General features: G+C 50.5%; 1 protein-coding gene across 5 annotated transcripts in view; it reads left to right on the top strand.

Moving 5' to 3' along the window:
• Positions 1–20,920, top strand: part of Myh10 (myosin heavy chain 10) — a 134,666-nt gene that overhangs the window by 101,317 nt on the left and 12,429 nt on the right. For all 5 annotated transcript variants that reach the window (XM_052756772.1, XM_052756775.1, XM_052756776.1 and 2 more), the window contains 17 exons: positions 226–295; positions 496–656; positions 979–1,087; positions 1,180–1,311; positions 2,361–2,567; positions 5,591–5,728; positions 6,118–6,241; positions 7,592–7,763; positions 8,931–9,143; positions 12,382–12,526; positions 13,538–13,744; positions 16,014–16,118; positions 16,889–17,041; positions 17,411–17,659; positions 18,139–18,351; positions 19,895–20,107; positions 20,693–20,854. In XM_052756772.1, the coding sequence (XP_052612732.1) occupies positions 226–295; positions 496–656; positions 979–1,087; positions 1,180–1,311; positions 2,361–2,567; positions 5,591–5,728; positions 6,118–6,241; positions 7,592–7,763; positions 8,931–9,143; positions 12,382–12,526; positions 13,538–13,744; positions 16,014–16,118; positions 16,889–17,041; positions 17,411–17,659; positions 18,139–18,351; positions 19,895–20,107; positions 20,693–20,854 (2,773 nt within the window). The remainder of the gene's footprint in view (positions 1–225; positions 296–495; positions 657–978; positions 1,088–1,179; positions 1,312–2,360; positions 2,568–5,590; positions 5,729–6,117; positions 6,242–7,591; positions 7,764–8,930; positions 9,144–12,381; positions 12,527–13,537; positions 13,745–16,013; positions 16,119–16,888; positions 17,042–17,410; positions 17,660–18,138; positions 18,352–19,894; positions 20,108–20,692; positions 20,855–20,920) is intronic.

The following is a 20,920-nucleotide window of genomic DNA, read 5'->3' as shown; positions in this document are numbered from 1 at the left end:
CTTAAAGATGTGGACGTTTTATGGGAAACGAAGAAAAACGCCAGGTTTTCAATAGCAGCTTTGATTCTTCTCTGCCGGCCTCCTAAGCCTGTGCTTTGATCTGAGAGAATTAACCTTGCTTTCACTCCAACTTCTAAGCAGGAACAGGACCGCAGAGGCCTGGGGTTATCAGTGGCCCATGTCTTGATCTGGCCTGTCATTATTTCTGCCTTCTTCTTTCTCCAGATATGAGATCCTAACTCCCAATGCCATTCCTAAAGGATTCATGGATGGCAAACAGGCCTGTGAGCGGATGGTAAGATTGCTTTGTTGTTGTTGTTTTTGGGTCTTTGAGACAGGGTCTCTATTGTGTATCCCTGTCTGTCCTGGAACTCAAAGAGATCTGCCTGCCTCTGCCTCCCAGATGGTGGGATTAAAGGTGTGCGTCACCACACCTGGATTCTTTGTTGTTCTTACTTTCCTATAGCAAAAATAAACAGGCTCTTTCTCTCTTAGATCCGGGCTTTAGAACTGGACCCAAACCTGTATAGAATTGGACAGAGCAAGATATTTTTCCGAGCTGGAGTTTTGGCGCACTTAGAAGAAGAAAGAGATTTAAAAATCACCGATATCATTATCTTTTTCCAAGCTGTCTGCAGAGGCTACCTAGCCAGAAAGTAAGTGGACTCGTGAATCCAGCACCTCTGAAGCATATTCTTGGGCTGGGCATTGGGTTTGTGCCCATGATGCAAGAGGGCATGAGATTGACAGGCTCTACCCTTGCGGAAGGTGCATTCCCATGGGAGCGGCATCTGGGTGAACAGATGTACATCCTAAACAACACACAGTCTCCAGGAAAACACACAGAGCCAAGAAGAGAAACAAAAGGGTTGGAGTTCTGCTTCAGCCGAGGTCCTGGGGAAGCCATCCCTGAGGGCCGCTGCCTAGGACGGCCTTCCCATGAGCACCTGTGAAGGTGTTTTCCTTTCTGTTCTTCAGGGCCTTTGCCAAGAAGCAGCAGCAGCTGAGTGCCTTAAAGGTGCTGCAGCGGAACTGCGCGGCGTACCTGAAGCTGCGGCATTGGCAGTGGTGGCGTGTCTTCACCAAGGTGGGCTGGGCTGAGGTCTTCCTCATGCAGACTTGGGGCAGCAGGCGTGCGCCAGAGCGGGAGTGATGAGCTGTTTAACGTGTCACACACAGGTGAAGCCTCTCCTTCAAGTGACCCGCCAGGAGGAGGAACTCCAGGCCAAAGACGAGGAGCTGCTGAAGGTGAAAGAGAAGCAGACCAAGGTGGAAGGGGAGCTTGAGGAGATGGAGAGGAAGCACCAGCAGGTGTGTGCACCCGCCTCTGCACCCGTGTCCTGACCTGGTGCGGACTGCGGCCCCTAGACAGCAGCTCGCACGTTCGTTATAAATAGCCACGCCCACAACATCATCGTGATGGGGATTTCACTCATTTTCAGAGTGTATGTGTTTTCACTAGCGTTAAGAGCTACACTGGGACTTGTGGTCTAGATTGTGTGAGTTAAAATCCACCGCACTTTTCCTTTCTCGCTCTTTGAACACACACTGATCACGCTGGCTGTGAAGCCCGTGGCTAACCCTGCATGAGAGGGGCTCCCCCTGCTGCCTCCTCCTGTCTGCTTGTGAGGGAAAGAGAAAGTGAAGGGCGTGTGGCTGAGCCAGGGCCCCACTCTGCTTCTCTGGCAACCTGGATGCTGTGCCCCTCTGTAGACGCTTGGGAACATAAAGCCGAGGAGCGTTGATGAGTGACGGCAGCAGTATCGGTGTGGAAGGCCGAGAATATTCTCTTGATATATGGCAGGCGTTGCTAGTTCCCAAGAACTTGGTTGTTTAGTTTTGTTTTCAGTAGAGTCTCACTCTGTAACCCAGGCTGGCCTCAAACTCACGGCAGCCTCTTGCTTCAGCCTTCCAAGTGCTGGGATCACAGGCATGAGCCACCAAACTGGAACCTTTATAACACTTTAATAGTCCCCTCTCTTCTTTATCTGTCCCTTCCTAACTTAATGGACAAACTATAATTCTTAAAGTGGTAAGAACTTAGTATTTTTTTATTTTATTTACTTGTTTGTTTTTTGGTTTTTCAAGTTTCTCTGTGTGTAGCTTTGGCTGTCCTGGAACTCACTCTGTAGAGTTCTGTTTGTTTGTTTTGAGGCAAGGTCTCTCTGTGTAGCCTTGGCTGGCCTGGAACTTTCCTGTGTAGACCAGGCTATCCTGGAACTCACAGATCCTGTCTCTGTGTCCCATATTTTGACTTGCTGTGTCTGAGGCAGCGGGCACTGACTGGGAAGTCGTGGGAAGTCTGTGTGGTGTGTGCACTCTGGCTGAGCCCTGGCCCTGGCCCTGTGCTGTGCTTTCAGCTGCTGGAAGAGAAGAACATCCTCGCGGAGCAGCTACAGGCTGAGACCGAGCTCTTTGCTGAAGCGGAAGAGATGAGAGCAAGACTCGCCGCCAAAAAGCAGGAGCTGGAGGAGATCCTCCATGACCTGGAGTCCAGGGTGGAGGAGGAAGAAGAGAGAAACCAGATCCTCCAGAATGAGAAGAAAAAGATGCAAGCTCACATTCAGGTGCCTGGAGCTCTTAGAACTGTCCTTGGGTCTGGGGAGCATGTGGGTTCTTATCTACGGAGAACAGGTCACGTGTACCAACCGTTCGTCTGGACCACAGATTGAACAAGGTTTCTGCAGACATGGGTTTATTATTTCAAGTAGGAATTCTTTGTGTTCTAACGTGGCGTCTTGCAGTGTGGAGACACAAAAGGCAGAAACGAGCCAGGGTCCGGAGCATTCCTTAGAGCTTAGGTGGGCCTTCATGTTGTCAGTTCTTACATTCATTCCAGTGGTTACATGGGCCTCTCCTAACTGCGTTCGTTCATAAGAAATGCGCAGCACTGATGGAGAACTATTAACCCTGCCCTGGTGCCCTGAAATACAAGCTCTGGTCACAGCCCAGCTCCCCACGTGGTTGAACACCCAGACAGATGGCACCGACAGTGGGTGTCCTGTCTGTGCCCGAGCACACACACATCTCCTTTTGCCTTGCTCCACCACCACTACCCTGATCACATCCCTTCGGTCTCTGGTGTCCGCGCCTGCCACCACTGTTTGGGAAGCCAGCCCCAAACTCAGGCAGGAACATTTCCCCTTAGCATTCTCACTGCGTAGCTCACCTTTGCAGTGCACAGACGTTCAGATGTTTATCAGAACGACTAGACACTGGACTGAATCAGCCAGACACGTCCCTCTTCAAGACAGTTTTCAAAGAGTCTGTAAGTCAGTGGAGTGCCACAAAAGCTGTGCAAGTGCACGCTCTTTAACACTGTTAATCTAAAATTTTATGTCATAGTAAATGAGTTATTCACAAACAGGGTGTTGTCAGACCTTAGCAGTCCTGTTCAGGTGTGAGATACAGTGTGCTTATTTCCATTGGTATTCATAACCCATTAATAAAGAGAGTTACAGAACGTGTATCCAATTAAAACTACAGAGACCCTAGCATTTTGTTAAATCTTAGTTCGGGGCTGGGGCACAAATGCCACACTATTATATGGAGCTCGGAGGTGACTTTGTGGAGTCAGCTTTTCCTTCCACCTTCCCTGGGTGCTGGGGACTGAGGTCAGGTCGGGAGGTGACTTTGCGGGGTCATGGCCAGGCTTGTGCGGCCAGTGCCTTCGCCTGCGGAGCATCTCACCGGCCTTGTAGCCTGTATTTTTACTACAGACTTTTGCATTTGTGTGGGTGCCCATGCTACCAAGGGCAGAGGACAGCTGGTAGGAGCTGAGCCTTCCCCTCCCCGTGTGGGTCCAGGAGTCCGCAGGCTTGGCAGAGGCTCCTTTCCCCGCTGACCCGTCTTACTGCCCCTCGCCCTGCTGATCGCTCTGGGTTTTTGCACTAAATTTTACACTAATTTTAACCACTTCCTAAGAAATGCTTGCATTTCTTTATCCAAAGGCTCATGTTTATTTAAAGCACAGCAGTTTTTTCATGATGTAAGGTTCATGTTCTCCTAAGTAAACACAGGCTTCTACATCCGTGTTTTAACTTACCTGGACATTCATTCCAGTGCAGTCTAAAATTATTTATGGCATTATGAAATTATGAGCTATCGAACTTTTTTGTTCTTTGTTTTTCTCTCTTGTGGGGTGTCAGAGATTCCAAATTGACTGCATGGCCCCAAGACCCCCATTTTGACCCCTTGAACTGTTTGTTTGGTTTTGTTTTTCTCTGCCTCTGAGACTTTGGGCGATTTCTGATGCCCTTTTAAACCAGAACTGTCTTTATATTGAGTTTTGAAGATGAGTTTCTTGGTTTTAGCATTAACAGGATTACCGTAGAAGACCTAGAACATACCAAAGCACTTGAGGCCCTCTCCCCATCCCTCTCCCTCCCCTCGCTCTTCTTGAACTATGTGAAACAGTGTGCACAATTGTTTACTCATTGAAAAGGTACTGAACACACCGCTGTGTTGCCTGGATTTCCTCCTTGTGAGTGTGTGGTGCAGGATGGAGTTAACAAAACCCAGGCAGTAGGGAGCCGGGGGCTGATAGCTGGAGAGCGGGGGAAAGATAGAACAGCAACCTAGAGATGGAGGAGGCTTAAAAGGCTGTCTGTCAGTCACCGCCTGTGGGATTTATATAGATTTTAATACCGAAAATGGATTTGTTAAAGAGCCTTTATCTTTTTTTTTAAAGATGTAGCCTGAAGGCTTTTTGGATGAAATAGCATGCTTGAGATTTGTTTTAGAATAAGCCAAAGGAAGGAGGTGGAGGTCCCCATGAAGGAGATGGGTCATGAGTTGATTTCTGTTACACTTCAGGTGGCATAGAGGTACATTATGCTGCTCTGTGCTCTTGGAAATGTGCTTGGAGCTTTTCTGAGAGAGGGTATCATTACACCCCACAAGATTTATTCTGAAATTAACCATAAGTAAAACCTTTAAGCAAAGTTATTCTTGGGTTACTATGCACAACCATGTCCACTGATACATGTTTATTATCATATACAACAACATAGGGTGTGGATAAAGATAAGAACATTAGAGTAAAAATGTGTAAGCACTTAGAGTTCCTTCAGTTTCACTAGACGAGTGAGTGGTGCTGTGCAATTGTCTCATTTATATTTCCCATATCACTGTACAACATGAGTTTTAATTGCTGTGTGTTACACCAACCCACAGATCTACCAAAGTATAACTGTAAAGCCTTTTCCCATAGTTTTCCTGGCATTAGAAACGGCACTGTGTTTGGCTTGGTGTTGCTGGCCTGCAATTCACAATCTCCTTTTTCTCAGCCTGCTGAGTGCTGGAGTTACAGCCACTGTCTCTGCCCCCAGCTCATAGTGTGGTTGTTTATCCAGATCACCCTGACAGTTTCCTACAGTTGTATTTGGAGGCATGTTTCCAGAGCTTGCCATGTCGGCTTCCGAAGGATTGACCCAGTTTGTGTTCTCACTTGTGAAGGCACAAATGTCTGCCTCATTCTTTCAAATCCCACCGAACACACATGAGCGCGTCGCTCCTCCTGTGTGCTCTTGCCGTGCGGCTGAGTCTGGCTGAGGAGCTGGGAAGATTGACGTAGGCTTTTCTTCACCAGGACCTAGAAGAACAACTGGATGAGGAGGAGGGGGCTCGGCAGAAGCTGCAGCTGGAGAAGGTGACGGCAGAGGCCAAAATCAAGAAGATGGAAGAGGAGGTTCTGCTTCTTGAGGACCAGAATTCCAAATTTATCAAAGTAAGACCATTTCCATAGGGTGCTGCGGTAGAATCCAGAAGAGAGCTTGGCATACTCACCAACTGTGGCTTCAAACTGAAAAGGAGGGGGCCAGAAAGTGCTGGAGAATTTTAGTTGCATTTACTTCCTCTGTAAGGCTTCCTGTCTGGAGTTCTGAAGACAGTCAAATGTCCTTACAACCTTTTCCAGTCTGTTCATTTACGCCACTTGTATCACCTGGTACTCGGGCTCTGAGCACCAGGCAGGCACCAGGAGAGCGCCTGGCTACCCTGATACAGCCCACTGGAGCAGCAGGGCCCAGTTACCCACTTTTTCTCACATCACAGTAACCCCAAACTCAGGGTGCAATTTTGCACGACTTTTCTGAAATAGGTTGTTTTTCTACTTAGGAAAAGAAACTCATGGAAGATCGTATTGCTGAGTGCTCCTCTCAGCTGGCTGAGGAGGAAGAAAAGGCAAAAAACTTGGCTAAAGTCAGAAACAAGCAAGAAGTGATGATCTCGGATTTAGAAGGTTGGTGTCAGCCAGAGGCACTCGGGACAGGGACTCGGGGGTGCTGGGGTTGCGCTGGGGTCAGGACAGTTGCGGGAAGCAGGCATGGTGACTGCTTGTGACGAGGACATCACTGTTACCATAGATCTTTCTGGTCATGTCGCTTAGTGTCCGACGGAATCGAATCAGGATGGTTTCCTTCTTTTTAAACTTGCCTTTGGTGAACTTGGTTGGGGTGGAATTGATTCTGTAGGCCGCAGGCATTCCGGACATTTGATCAAACACTGCACGGAAGTACCCAGGTGACACCTCACAAAGGGACTGGCCAGATGAGACCCTGGAGAGGAGCAGTGTCAGCAGCTCTGGCAGAAATGATGTCAGGATGAGATGGCTGCAGAAGCAGTGAAGGGCACATAAGCCTGTCCTTGGTCCCGCAGCTAGTGAGCGCTGTCTGTTCAGGCCCCTCAGGGCTGTGCCCACTAGCTTTGTTTTCCTTTTCCAGACAGGGTTTCTCTGTGTAGCTTTGCACCTTTCCTGGATCTCGCTCTGTAGACCAGGCTGGCCTCGAACTCACAGACCTGTCTCTGCCTCCCAAGTGCTGGGATTAAAGGTGTGCACCACCACACCTGGCCTGCCACTAGCTTTCTTAATACATACTTTTTCAATGGGGAAAAAAAATGGGGTTGTGTTTTGTTTGTTTGTTTTAAATACTTCAGGGTTGGAGAGGATTTTTGGTGGTTTTGGTTTTTTTGGTGGTGGTGATTTGGGTTTTTTGTTTGTTTAGTTGGTTAGTTGGTTGGTTGGTTGGTATAGATAAAAGAGAATGTCAGTATAAACTTCTCTGCTGCCCTTTGGGTCCTCTGCTAAAGAGGTGCCCATGACACAGACGTGTCCATCCAATCATCCTGTGGTGTGCTCTTAGCAGAGGGCTCCTGCTAAAGAATTCAGGACTCACAGGTCACACTGCTGGAGCAAACAATGGGAACAGAATTGGTCGGCAGCCTTTATTAAGGGACTGTAGCAGAGAGGCTGGGGAGACACGTGGCCTCTGCCCACTCCTCTGTCTCACCAGGGCTTCTAGGACCAGGGGACTAGGGCTAGGCAGTGACTGGTGTAGCCCTCCCGTTAGTGGCCTTTCCAGATCCTCTTGGCTCTTAGCAATGTAGACTCACTTCCCCCAAAAGGGAGATCTTTAGACACCACCCAATTTCTCTTTAAATTCTATCCACATACTCATTGATCTCACCTCCAGCCATCTCGGTAGGTCTCAGGTGACCAAGCACTTGACTCGGGGTTAGCAAGGCGGTGACCACATCCGCTCCGTGTGTGCGCTCTGCAGCGTGGTGAGGGCTGCTCTCTCCTGCCTTGCAGAACGCTTGAAGAAGGAGGAGAAAACGCGGCAGGAGCTGGAAAAGATCAAACGGAAGCTGGACGGGGAGAGCACCGACCTGCAGGACCAGATTGCCGAGCTGCAAGCGCAGGTCGATGAGCTCAAAATCCAGCTGGCCAAGAAGGAAGAGGAGCTTCAGGGAGCGCTGGCCAGGTCTGCAGGGCCAGCACACTCTGGGGGGACAGCTGGATGGGCAGGCCTGCGTTCCTGCATCTCGGAGAGCCCCAGGGAACAAGATGTGGTTTCTTTAATGTCGGTTATAACATAAGTTCATGAAAAACCCAGCCCAGCAGTACATAATTTATAGCAGGGCAGCAAGGTCTCATAAACCACTGTCAATATTTAGACTCATAAATAGTTGTCACATCTCAAAATCCTGGAAGGGTCACACCAGACAGCAAGCTCCTTTACCACACCAGACGTTTTCTTTTCTGTACATTACAGATTAGTCTCTGTGTTTTGGAACATTGGAGGAAATAACATTTCAGAAATATTCCCTCTCTTGTTCCATGATCTGATATTTAGTCCAAAGCCATTTGGAATATTGAAACCATTTCAAATATTTATTTCTGTCTAGTATCTCATTTTTTAAAGCGTTAACTACTTGGCTACATGGTCTTGGAGCTTAATTTATAACATGTTTTAATTAAGAATAACTTGTAATGGGGCTGGAGATGTAACTCAGCTGGTAGAGTACTTGCCTGCCATGCACAGAGCCCCAAGTCTGATCCCAGCACTAAGTGTAAAGGTGCATGCCTGTAATCCCAGGTGGTAGAGGCAGGAGGATCAAAAGTTCACAGCCATCCTGGGTTCCATGAGACCATGTCTCAAATTTGAAAAAAAAGAGGAGAACATCTTATTAAAATTTTCTGGGCCTTGTCACTGTGAGTCCGGCCAAAACTTTCTGACCTGGAAATGGGCCTGCTCACTTGGGAGACTCTAGAATTAAATACTGTTCCCCATCAGAAAGCTCTGCCAGCACTTACACCATGCATGTAAGTACGAAGATGTGCCAAAGAAAGGGGAACTAGAGGTGTGAAGGTTGCAGGCCTGGACCACAGGTGTGCTCCGCCTGGTGGGACAGCCCCCCTCCAGCAGGGTTCCGACCATATCATCTCACTTCTGAGGACATTTTAAAGTAGGGAAACACATCTCTCACTGACTCCCACTGCTGGTTCGGGACCTTCTACGGTCATTTACCTGGGAACCTAGTGCAGCCAGCAGGCCCTCGGAGGGGTGCTGTCACTAGCATTGGTGATGTGGGAGGAGACAGCCCACCCACGCGCCACCTGAGTGCCTTTGTACCTGGATCTTTGACAGAGGGGACGATGAGACGCTGCATAAGAACAACGCACTTAAAGTCGTACGGGAGCTGCAGGCCCAAATCGCTGAGCTCCAGGAAGACTTTGAGTCCGAAAAGGCCTCGAGGAACAAGGCTGAGAAGCAAAAACGGGACTTAAGTGAGGAGCTGGAGGCCCTGAAGACAGAGCTGGAGGACACTCTGGACACCACGGCAGCTCAGCAGGAACTGCGGTGAGTGTGAGGGCTGCTGTGCCTTGAATAGCGGCTTCAAGATGCCATTCTGATGGCCTGCTTCGCCTTGGGAGGATGATGGGGAAATGGGTGAGGAAGCAGCTGTGGTTGTGACCAACCAAAGAGCACATTGAGAGATGTGAGATGTGGTCAGAGCTGCGGTCAGAAGGGCGGGGTAGCCATATCCAGAAGAGTTGCAGAGAGATGTACAGAGGACAAGAGACGGGACCAGAGGGAAAGGCGGGATAGCATAGACGCCATGGAGTGGCCTGGCACCTGCAGGCGCTACAGTTGCCATGTACAGTGGAAGTCAGGCAGATGAGGAGGAGAGGGTACAGACAAAAAGCCTGGAGAGGCAGCCCAGAGGAAGAGTGCTTGCTGAGCAAGCAGAGGCCCTGAGCTCAGTCCCCATCACTACAGAAGAAAGGAGAGTAGTCCAGGTCTCAGGCATGGGTATGCACTAGACAGTGTCTCCTCCCCCAGCAGGAGCCAGGCAGGGGCTATACCCACGTACACAGATGGACACAGCCTGAGAAGGTTCCCAGGTAGGAGCCTATAGTTACCAGCCCGTAGACAGTCACACCTCAGATAGGCAGGGCCACTGGCATGTAGATGTCATCGTGAGGCACTGGGACACGGTCCACCTTGTCTCTGCCTCTTGTTTACCCCTGCTCCTTCCGGGTACCTTGAATCCAGGCAGAAGGGAACCCACACTGCCTAGACTAGTGAGTCAGCCTGGTATGCACGCCTGCCAGTGGTTCCAGGATGTGGTGATGGAGGAGCCACATTGCCCCGGTGAGAGGCTGCAATATTGGATAAAGTGAAGACGAGGGATCGTTTCTGAATACAGAAATCAGGAGACGTAGGAATGGAACCGAGCACCAGAAGGGAGGATTAGTGTGCTGAAAACCAGTGTTCTCCCCCTTCCCAGAAGGGTCAGGATGTGACGTCTGGATCTTCTCATAGACCAGGAACTCTGGGGAGAATGACACGTCACAGTGTCTAGATAGCAGGTTGGCTGTGGGAAACAGTGAGACCGAGGTCAGACCTAGGCTTGGGGGGCACTCGGTAAAGACACTCGCGGCCAGCCCAGCACATCGCCCAGGATTTGGGCCATGAATGTGCATTAGCAGTTTAAGTTCTGGCCTGCTTTCCAAAGGTTCTGCTTTGTAAAAGTATAACTAAATTTGCAGAAGTACCCACTCTCAAAAGGCCTTTTTTACTTTGATTTTTTAACAAGGGTTGAGGTATGTGCCCATGTGTGCAGATGTGAGGATGCCTGAAGAGCCATAAGCTTAGAGTCCTGGAACGGAACTTACAGGCAGTTGTGAGCCACGTGGTGGAGGTGCTGGGAACCGAACTCAGGACATCGGCAAGAGCAGTATACACTCTTAACCGCAGAGTCGGTTTCTGGCCCCTTAGGTGGGCTTTTGACACAACTCTGACCATTTCTCCTGTTCATCTCTTGAAAAGATCAAACTATACTGAGAATAGTTCACACCTATAATTCCAAGTGCCTGGGTGACTGAGGCAGGAGAGGTGCCCGCCACGAGTTTGAAGCTAGCCTGGACTAGAGAGAAATTCTGTATCAAAAAACTTGAAATGATGTGTGCACACTTACCAAAACCAAGCGTGTGCTCAGTTGTGGTACACACTAGGCAGAGCTTTGGCTGTCCTGCAGCCCGGGTGTGTGCTGTGCTCTCACTGAGGCCTGTTAGAGTGCCCGCTCACCCCTGCCTCGGCCGCTGGTTTTCCCTGACCGTGTATTGTGGTCATGGGATTCTCTTCCGTGCCGAAACTCTATAGGGAGTGGGGTTGTTGGGTCTGGAGAGAGGCAAGAACTAGAGTTCTGTGCCTTTGGGGTCCAGTAGAGACCAGGATCAAACTGAAAAGTGGATGAACTGGTAGCCAGGTTACTGGAAGTCTGATAAGCAGGACCCTGGCCACCAGGTAGGCTGAAGTAATCTTGGTGGAGAGCTGGCGGAGAATAGGCCAGACCAACTATCTGAGCCAACAGGACTTGGCTGAATTGGGCTTCAGTGACTCTTCTGTTTAGATTATATTTAACCACAGAGCTGGTAGCTACAGCGGCCCTTTCTTGGCAGTGACCTCTGCCCTCTGGTCTCAGCTGTTCCACTGGTGAGAACAGGAAGGGGAACGTGTCATTGGGAGTCAGTCGACATGGGTTATGCATCTGAAAGCGAACAGTCTTCCCGAGATGCCCTTCAGGTGGCTGTAGGCTTATGACAATCAAGACATGCTAATGTGCGTGTTGGCAAGAGCGGGTTCACCTTACTGGTTTCAGTGCGCAGAGAGGTGGGCAGTCCGAGGGCCTCCCACGTGACAGGCAAGAGCCCTACCACAGAGCTGTATCGCAGCTCCTGGTTTCAGGGTCTAAGCTGTGCACTTAAACATGATGCTCAGGTTGGCAGATTTAGAAAATGACTTCTCTGAAAAACATTAAATGAGTGAGCCGGCCCTGAGGGCGTGGGCATGGCAGAGCTCGCCTCATCTGTCACACAGCAGCATGGGCTTGGGAGATGCTCCCTCTACCCCCGCCGTCCACCTGTAGCAGGCAGGAGAGCTGGCCCCACGCCTCATCTGTCACACAGCAGCATGGGCTTGGGAGATGCTCCCTCTACCCCCGCCGTCCACCTGTAGCAGGCAGGAGAGCTGGTCCTACCTCTCCCAGCTGCAGCTGAAGGACAGACATTAGTTACTTATTGCTGCTTCACGAAGATAATGAGAAAGAGGAAGGAAGGAAGGAAGGAAGGAAGGAAGGAAGGAAGGAAGGAAGGAAGGAAGGAAGGAAGGAAGGAAGGGGCTTGCTTACGGTGTGGTGCAGGGTCCTAGTTCACCTTCCTAACCTTAGCTGCTAGAAGCCTCTTGGTACTTAGGTACTTCAGAGGGTTGGCTGAACTGAGGCAGGCAGCTCGGCATCACGTGTTTATAGTTCCTGACCGACAAGTGAGGCCAGACTGCACAAAGGACTTGACGCCCCTTGTGGAAATCACAGTGAATAACGGTTGTAAGTCAGCATGTAGGGCAGGTCGTACTGTTTCTAGAAGGATTTCTGATGCCACGGTAATGGACGTGCCCACTTACTGGAAATAGCATGTCTGGTGTTTGTCAGAGGACTTGCCGTAGGTTTACACTAAGCCCAAACCACGAGTAAAATGTGTTTTAATGTAACCGCTTAGCCATTTTTGATCTTCAAGCTTTAAAAATGTGTCCCTAGCACCAAACGTGAGCAGGAAGTAGCGGAGCTGAAAAAGGCTCTCGAGGACGAGACGAAGAACCACGAAGCTCAGATCCAGGACATGAGACAGAGGCACGCCACGGCGCTGGAGGAGCTCTCTGAGCAGCTGGAACAGGCGAAGAGGGTGAGGACCCTGGCTTGTTGTGTCCCAGTGAGCCGTGTCGTGTGTGTGTGTGTGTGTGTGTGTGTGTGTGTGTGTGTGTGTCCGTGTCCCGACAGACCTAGTTGGCTGTTGATGTAATCACACAGGCTAGCTCCCAGCCGTTGTAGAGCACTGCTGGCCTCTCAGCTGAGGCCGGTAGCCACGTTAGCCCCTGTTCTCCTGTGCTCACCTCGGCCGCCGTACCACGTTAGCCCCTGTTCTCCTGTGCTCACCTCGGCCTCTGTACCACGTTAGCCCCTGTTCTGTGCTCACCTCGGCCACTGTACCACGTTAGCCCCTGTTCTGTGCTCACCTCGGCCTCATCCCCTGCTCCAGGGTGGGCGGCCATCCTCATTCTTCCTCCTGCTTGCTGCCTTCCTCTGTTTCTCCCTTCTGCTCAGCTACAGGCCGCCCGTCACTGTACAGGGGGAGGGTGTTGGCGTTCAAGTGAGGCCAGTCTCTCTCTGCTGAGAGTCTGGCTTCAGCACGGTGGGGGAACCTGCCGTTGTCATTTAAAGGAAAGGAAAAGTGAGGCTCAGCAGCATAAGCTAGGGTCACCCAGCTAGGGTGGAAAGGAGGCAGAGTAAAGGCACGTGCTGTGGCCACAGAGCCCCGGGTAGTGTCATCTCCACCCTCAGCCATGCGCAGAGAGACCCAACCCTGCTCCAAACTCAGGTTAGTAAGTTTGGAAAAATGTTTTAACGAACAACTTGTTACTCACTGCACATAGTTGATTCTTTCTGCCCTATATGGACAAGAAGAATTACACAGTACGATGAGTACCTCACAGTCCACAGTCAGTGCCCCAACAACGCAGGAGGTGTCGCCCATCCAGAACCCTGGCTACTCAGGATGGGTGTCTCCATGCATTCCTCCGGCACATGGTGATTGTAGGCTCACTGTGTGCCCCGCAGAACTCTGCAGACACAAAAGAGTGATTTTTATGGAGTGCTGAAAGACCAAAGCTCAAGAATTCTTCCTCTCTTCTCCTAGTTCAAAGCCAATTTGGAAAAGAACAAGCAGGGCCTGGAGACGGACAACAAGGAGCTGGCGTGTGAGGTGAAGGTACTCCAGCAGGTCAAGGCCGAGTCAGAGCACAAGAGGAAAAAACTGGATGCCCAGGTCCAGGAGCTCCACGCCAAGGTCTCAGAAGGTGACAGGCTCAGGGTAGAGCTGGCCGAGAAAGCAAACAAGCTACAGGTAAGCTGGTTCTGGAATGTTCTGCTAGGTACCTAGAAAGCATCATACAGTTAATATGGTAGCTCTTGAGTGTGTGTTTGATGAAGATAAATAATCCTTACTTTAAAGAATAAGACATGTGAGTTGTTTGGACCTGCCTAGTGCTGCTGTGAATTGTGGCTGTAGTTGGGTGTTTTTAAGCACAATTTCATCTCCTCTGTTAGTCTAGTCAACTAGAGCACCAGAGAGACCAGCTTTACACACGAGGTTAAAGGATAAGTTGGTACAGCTTCTTTTTCGTGGTTTGATAGTTGTGTAGTATAAACCATAAAACTGAATACTCTTGGACCCCCCAAAATCGGTGTCTTTCTTGTTTATCCTAGAGAGAAAGCTACACACAGGTTCACTTTAAAGCTGCTCACTGTAGAGATGTGTGTGTAAGAGCACTGGATCAGAGATACTGTAGAGATGTGTGTGTAAAAGCACTGGATCAGAGATACTGTCAGTGTCTAATAACGGCCGTCGGTGTAGCCATTAGAGCGGCGTACGAATGAATCTTTGGTTGGACGAGATGTTTATGCTGCTGCTGCACCGAAAAAAATACAGAAGTTGGTTGTTGCAAAGGCTCAGGGTCTCCCAGCGGTTCAGTGGTTTGCTCCAGTCTGGGAACACCGGGCAGGGAGGAAGCTGGAGCTAACGGACCCTGTGGTGGCCAGCTGCGTGCATCTGGGGAACCTCCAGCCCAGTCCCCAGCATGCACTCAGTTCCTCCAGCAGGGTGGTGACAGTGTGTCAAGTGTCACCCTTCAGGAATCCCATCAGACACTCAGCAAGTGATGGTTCATGTGGGTGCTGTGCCTGGAAGGACTGTGGGTACTCAGCACAGGCCACACTGTCTGCCCAGATAGTCTAAGCACAGTGCGCCATGCTTATCTTTTAGGGAGTTGTAGGACCCCACCTGAAACCCAGGTTTCTGCATCCTAGCCAGGGATGTCACAAGCAGGCCTTTTAGGGAGAGCAGCCTCTGGCCTGCTGTGTACAAAATACCTGTGCATGCCTGGGGGGGGGGGGGTGTCTCACAGATCTCTGAAGGTTTTCCTGAAAGGGAGATGTTAGAAACAGTATTCTGAGCTGCATGGCTTGGAGGTGAGGTGAGCGACATTGTGGTTTCCTGGGAAGCACTAGGCTTCTTCACACCAGCTCCACATGCTAGGCAAGAAAGCTGAAGGTCATAGAAGCTTTCAGAGGTCTTCCTCAGCACGCTGTACCCAAGAGCAGTGAAAGATGAGTTCTCTGAAGGACGTTCCTGGACGAGCGAAAATAGAAGCATGGTTGTCTTGTTAGGTGTGCAGGTGTGTCCTCCATATACTTCCTCTGTGACAGCACAAGCAGAGGACAAATGAGGACAAAGGGTGGCCTGCTGTCTCTTCTGAGTCCCTCCAAACTGTATCCACAGCACTCACAAAAATTGAATAGAATAAAATAAAAGGCATCTTAGACCATAGGGACTTTTTTTTCTCTTTTTTGAAAATATTTTAAGCTATCTTTTTTTTTTTTAATTTTATGAGTGTTTTGTTGTCCACATGTATGTCTGTGTACCACTGTGTGTCTGATGCCCACCAAGACCAGAAGGCGGCATTGGGGTCCCTGGGAACTGAACCCAGATCTTCCAGAAAAGCAGCCAACTCTTACCCTCTGAGCCATCTCTCTGGCCCCTTTTGGAGACATTCTTCACTGAGGAGGAAAAGGAAACATCACATTGTTCCTAGAGTCTGGCCATCAACAGCTGTATATTCGTCCTAATTTTAAAAGCTGGGAGAATTTTTGGCTGATTACTAGTATGCTTATTTCCTTTTGCGTCCCTAAACTAAAATTTCAAGTTCTGTAAGAATGTAAATTCTGTGTGCCCTAATGTCGAGTAACACAAAAGAAAACACCTGCTAGCCCACAGTGGCCCACAGTGGCCCTTCACACAGCCACGGCAGTGACTTCCAACAGCTGTGGTTTCGTTTTTGTCTGCTCATGGGGAAAGTGAAGCCAGACATGGTCATGACGTCAAGACGCCTCTGCCCTTTCAGTGGGAGACTGTGGTGAGGGGGCTGAGAGCAGGTGTTAGCACTACTCCAGGTGGGAGGCAGGCCTTGAGTGTGCTAGTTAAAGTTCTCACACATGCTCACACACACAGAAGCACCACACACGTGCATACGCATGCACTGCTCTGGTCCCTAGGAGCTGTGGTGGGAGATCCTTTTCTCACTGGGGAACTGAATTTCATCCTTACCTCCTTGCAGAATGAGCTGGATAATGTCTCAACCCTTCTGGAAGAAGCTGAGAAGAAAGGTATTAAATTTGCTAAGGATGCAGCCGGTCTCGAGTCTCAACTGCAGGACACACAGGTATTGTGGGGGAGCGAGGGAGGGAGTGGGTGTGTGCTAGACTCCGAAACAGAGGGCTTTGGGCCGACTGACAGGAAGTTCTGTCAGAGCGTTACCTCTGTGCCCAGAACGTCTGCTGAACACATTTCTGTGAGGGAGCAGCCGATGAGACAAGCATTGTTTCTGGGGTGTGGGTGAGGGGCTCAGGATATGGGGGTAAAAGTCTTGGATAGAGAGCAGAATAACTGAGCTGTGAGGGACAAGTTCAGCACCCGGTAGTGCAGACACCGGCACAGCCTCGTCAGTGAGACCAAAGGAGGCAACAGCCCTGGGACACAAGCTGTAAAAATGCTCCAGTCCAAAAGCAACAAAGACATGCTTGCATTTGTATTTTGGGGGAGCAATCAAGCTAAAAATAGAAAGGAAAGATGATTAATGGGGTGGCTGAGACTGATCGTGGATCGGAATGCCTGCCAGATGCTGGGACTGAGGCAGGGGAGTACAAGGGAGGAGATTGGAGGGGCTGCAGCTCAGGGCATGTGGGGGGCAGAGTGGTGTCACTTGGGCCCGGGCAAGAATAGGTTTAGGGTGCGGTTTGCATTGCAGATGGTTACAGAACTGTCTTGGGTGTTCATTGGTGTCACTAGGTATTTCTTGTCCACAGAGGTACTTTCTTCTTCATGACGTAATTGTCAAGAGCGAGTTATCTTTGTTTGGTCTTTTGTTTTTCTGGAGGGGCTCGAGCCCAGGTTTGATGATGGGGTAGCCTACACTAACTCTTAAACACACAGGAGCTCCTGCAGGAAGAGACTCGCCAGAAACTAAACCTGAGCAGTCGGATCCGGCAGCTGGAGGAGGAGAAGAACAGCCTTCAGGAACAGCAGGAGGAGGAGGAGGAGGCCAGGAAGAACCTGGAAAAGCAGGTGTTGGCCCTGCAGTCCCAGGTGCGTGGGTTTTTTCGGGGAGCAGTGTGCCCTAGATGTGCTGTGAACAGCGGCTGGCCGGCCGTGTGGGACTCCGCCACTGCATTTGGGGCAGTTAATTAGGCTGCACTAATTAAGCTCACTGCATGGCTTTTCTTTGACGCAGCCAAACGCTGACGTCCTCTTTCTAACATTGCAGCCTTTAAAGACAGAATCGTGGCTTCTGTGAGGTTTCAGTCCAGCTGCCATTCGACAGCTTAGCTAAGGCCCCTTTCTCAGGATTCCTTGTCAGTGTTGGCTCATTATATTGAAAGAACGTGTTTTTATTCTTGAAATGCAAAAGTCAGATGAGTTCTTATTCAGACCCTTTTTTCCTCACCCAAAACCTAGTTGGCTGACACCAAGAAGAAAGTGGACGATGACCTGGGGACAATTGAGAGTCTGGAAGAAGCCAAAAAGAAGCTGCTTAAGGACGTGGAGGCACTGAGCCAGCGGCTGGAGGAGAAGGTCCTAGCGTATGACAAGCTGGAGAAAACTAAGAACCGGCTGCAGCAGGAACTGGATGACCTGACGGTGGACCTGGACCACCAGCGCCAGATCGTCTCCAACTTGGAGAAGAAACAGAAGAAGTTCGATCAGGTGAGGGCTGCACCCGTGTCCCAGGCCCCCGAGACCCCACATCCTGACCAAGCTTGTGCTTTGGTTTTGGTTTAAGACACCCTTTTCTCACTTAAAAGTAATACAGTGTTCAGAAAGCATAAAAGAGGAAGTAGGAGAAGGCCTGTGCATCATCCTGCGCAGGTGAAGACCCACCATGCGGAGTTCTTGGCATGAGCACTGTGTCAGGCTTGGGAGTGTACTGTCTGCGAATGTGTCTGTATAATGATGCACTGTGCACAGCACCCAAGTGCCAGTTCATTTATGTTTCACACAAGCCCATACTTACGGCCTATCCATTACATGAAGGCAGGTGTGGAATTTTCCTCTGGGGCATTGTTGGCACTCAGAAAGCTTTGAAAATCCCTAGGGATGGTCAGCCTGTGGTGGTATTCTTAGGGTGAGCAAGCCTGTGCCATTAGTGAGTGGTGTTTTCACTGTGCCCGTCTGCTCTCACGCAGCTGTTGGCAGAAGAGAAGGGCATCTCTGCTCGCTATGCAGAAGAGCGGGACCGGGCTGAAGCTGAGGCCAGGGAGAAAGAAACCAAAGCTCTCTCCTTGGCGCGGGCCCTGGAAGAAGCCTTGGAGGCCAAGGAGGAGTTCGAGAGGCAAAATAAGCAGCTCCGAGCAGACATGGAAGACCTGATGAGTTCCAAAGATGATGTGGGGAAGAATGTAAGTTGCCCGTAGCTGCACGACAGAAAGGACCTGGGGACGCTGACCCACAGCAAAGCCGACTTGAGCCTTGTCCTGCAGGCAGATAGGGCCGATCTGTGTCCAGTCAGCTGGGCCAAGTCACATGTGGAATTCTTTTTTTTTTTTTTAATCTATTTCTTTTATGTATGAGTATATTGTCTGCAGCCTCTGTGCAAGCTGAATTCATGCCTGATGTCCTTGAGGGCAGAAGAGGGCACTGGATCCCTTGGGACTAGAATTACAGGTGGTTGTGAGCTGCCCTGTGGGCTGCGAATTGAACCCAGGCCCTCCGGAAGAGCAGTCAGTGCTCTTTACTGCTGAGGCCATCTTCCTGGCCCCCCAGATGTGGAATTCTTGCAGCAACCCTAGCAGGTGGCCAGATGTTTATCCTTGCCCCGGCCCTCCCTGCCCCAAGCCATCCTGGCAGAGACATCTCTCAACAAGAGGGTTTCACATCTGCATCACCAGTGGTTCTCAAACCCGAATGTTCCCAGGTTCCCTGGGAGACAGGTTCGTGGGAGCTGAAGCCCATTTCCCCACTCGCGCTGGCCTTCCCTGTGCGGCCTGAGTGCTTGCCTTCAAGTGTCTGCAGCTGTTGGGACTTAACAGTCTAGATATTTCTGTGTATTCCCCCATGTGTGCCTTCCCCAGGAGTTCCCCATGCTTGTTCCTTGCCCTGCGCCCTCCCAGAGTGAATCTGGGCCTGCAATTCAGAGATGAAGTCCCAGCCTGGCTCTTCTCCCAGCTTCCCTTCTTATTCTGGAAAAGGGAGCCTTTTAGGCTCCTCATGCCATCAGCACGTGCACTTTGAAAAGTGTGCGTGTAAAGAGCAGGTGTTGTCTGCATGGGTTTGTGGACCTTCTGACCACCCCGTGGGTGATGGAAGACCACCCTCGTCCCACTGGACCCTCTGCATACCAGCTCCATGGCCAAGGAGAGGCTAGCCAGGGTAGATACCACCCGGTAAAAGTGAAGAGAAAGCGCGATAGTGCTTCCATAGTCTCTGCCGTAACCAACACTCACACACCCTTGTCGTTTTTGTGACTACTGGGTTACCAAATGCTAAATGCTATTTCCTAATCTTCCTCTGCTCGCCCTGTGAGAGCTAACATGACCATGGTCCCCAAAGGGAATGTGTGACAGACAGCACTTAGGTCTGCTTCAAGAGGTTGGGCAGGCCAGCTGGGACTCAGTATGTACCAGGTCAGAAGGCTCACGTCTGGAGGACACTGAGAGAAGTGTCCGGCCTCCTGTGGCCATGCCTGCTTTTCAGACTAACCCCCTCCATCACAAGTTTGCTCGGGAGCCTTGCCAGTGTGAGTGATCTCTCCTGAGGCTCCTGTAGCTTCACGCAGCAGACGGGTACCCCAGCACCCAGGTCCGCCAACCCGTGCTGCAGCTTCAGAGCTCTGTCACTCACGTGGAGTGATTCATAGCAGTCAGAACTGCAGTCTGAAATCACGACTCCGAACAGAAGCCTAGCAGCCTCCGCTCACCAATTCCGATGCTCCCCGTGCCTTAGGTCCATGAGCTTGAGAAATCCAAGCGGGCCTTGGAGCAACAGGTGGAGGAGATGCGGACCCAGCTGGAGGAACTGGAGGATGAGCTCCAGGCCACTGAGGATGCCAAGCTCCGCCTGGAGGTCAACATGCAGGCCATGAAGGCCCAGTTTGAGAGAGACCTGCAAACCAGAGATGAGCAGAATGAGGAAAAGAAGCGGCTGCTGCTTAAGCAGGTGGGTTGCGGGGGCGTGCTCTCCAGAGCCTGGCTGTGTGTTCTGACAGCAGTCAGCCCTGCCGTTCACGCTGGGGAGCAGGAGCTGGAGAAAACATTGACTACTGAAGGACTTGGCTGTCACCGGGTTTGATTCTGTCTTTCTCTAGTGTCATTGCTGCTTAGACTAGGCTGCCTATCAGAGGAAAGCCATCAGGGTGCTCCGGTGTAACGGAGAGGGAGGAAACTGCCCAGCAGATCTGCACTGCAGATTCCCACCACTCAGGTTCCATGGCCTCTTTAAATCACACCCCACCTCCACCCCCAGAAGGCTGGGATCAAACCCATGACTTTGCACACACTAGACAACCACCCTGCTGCTGAGCTACATCCCCTGCCCTTAAAGCGTTGTTTATGAGGGAAAGAAAAGGGTTGGTACTGAATTTTTTAATGCATTTATATTAAATTGCTCTTTAAAAGCGGACTCATCCTATCACATCTATATCCTACATTTCTATATCACATTAGTAATACAATAGGAACTCTTTGGTGACAGGGACCTCTGCAGAAAGACAAGCTCCCCTTGTAACCCAGCACTGTCCTTCAGGTTCGGGAGCTCGAGGCAGAGCTGGAGGATGAGCGGAAACAGAGGGCGCTTGCTGTGGCGTCAAAGAAGAAGATGGAGATAGACCTGAAGGACCTCGAGGCTCAGATCGAGGCCGCGAACAAAGCCCGGGATGAAGTGATCAAGCAGCTTCGCAAACTTCAGGTGGGTGTGGCGGGCTTAGCTCTGCTGACAGGGTCCCATGGCCTCTCTAGGACCAAGCATGTGGTT

This window comes from Peromyscus californicus, unplaced genomic scaffold (assembly GCF_007827085.1).
Source record: "Peromyscus californicus insignis strain IS unplaced genomic scaffold, ASM782708v3 Scaffold_3__1_contigs__length_106647218, whole genome shotgun sequence".
NCBI lineage: Eukaryota > Metazoa > Chordata > Mammalia > Rodentia > Cricetidae > Peromyscus > Peromyscus californicus.
This window is presented reverse-complemented; position numbering and strand designations above follow the sequence as displayed.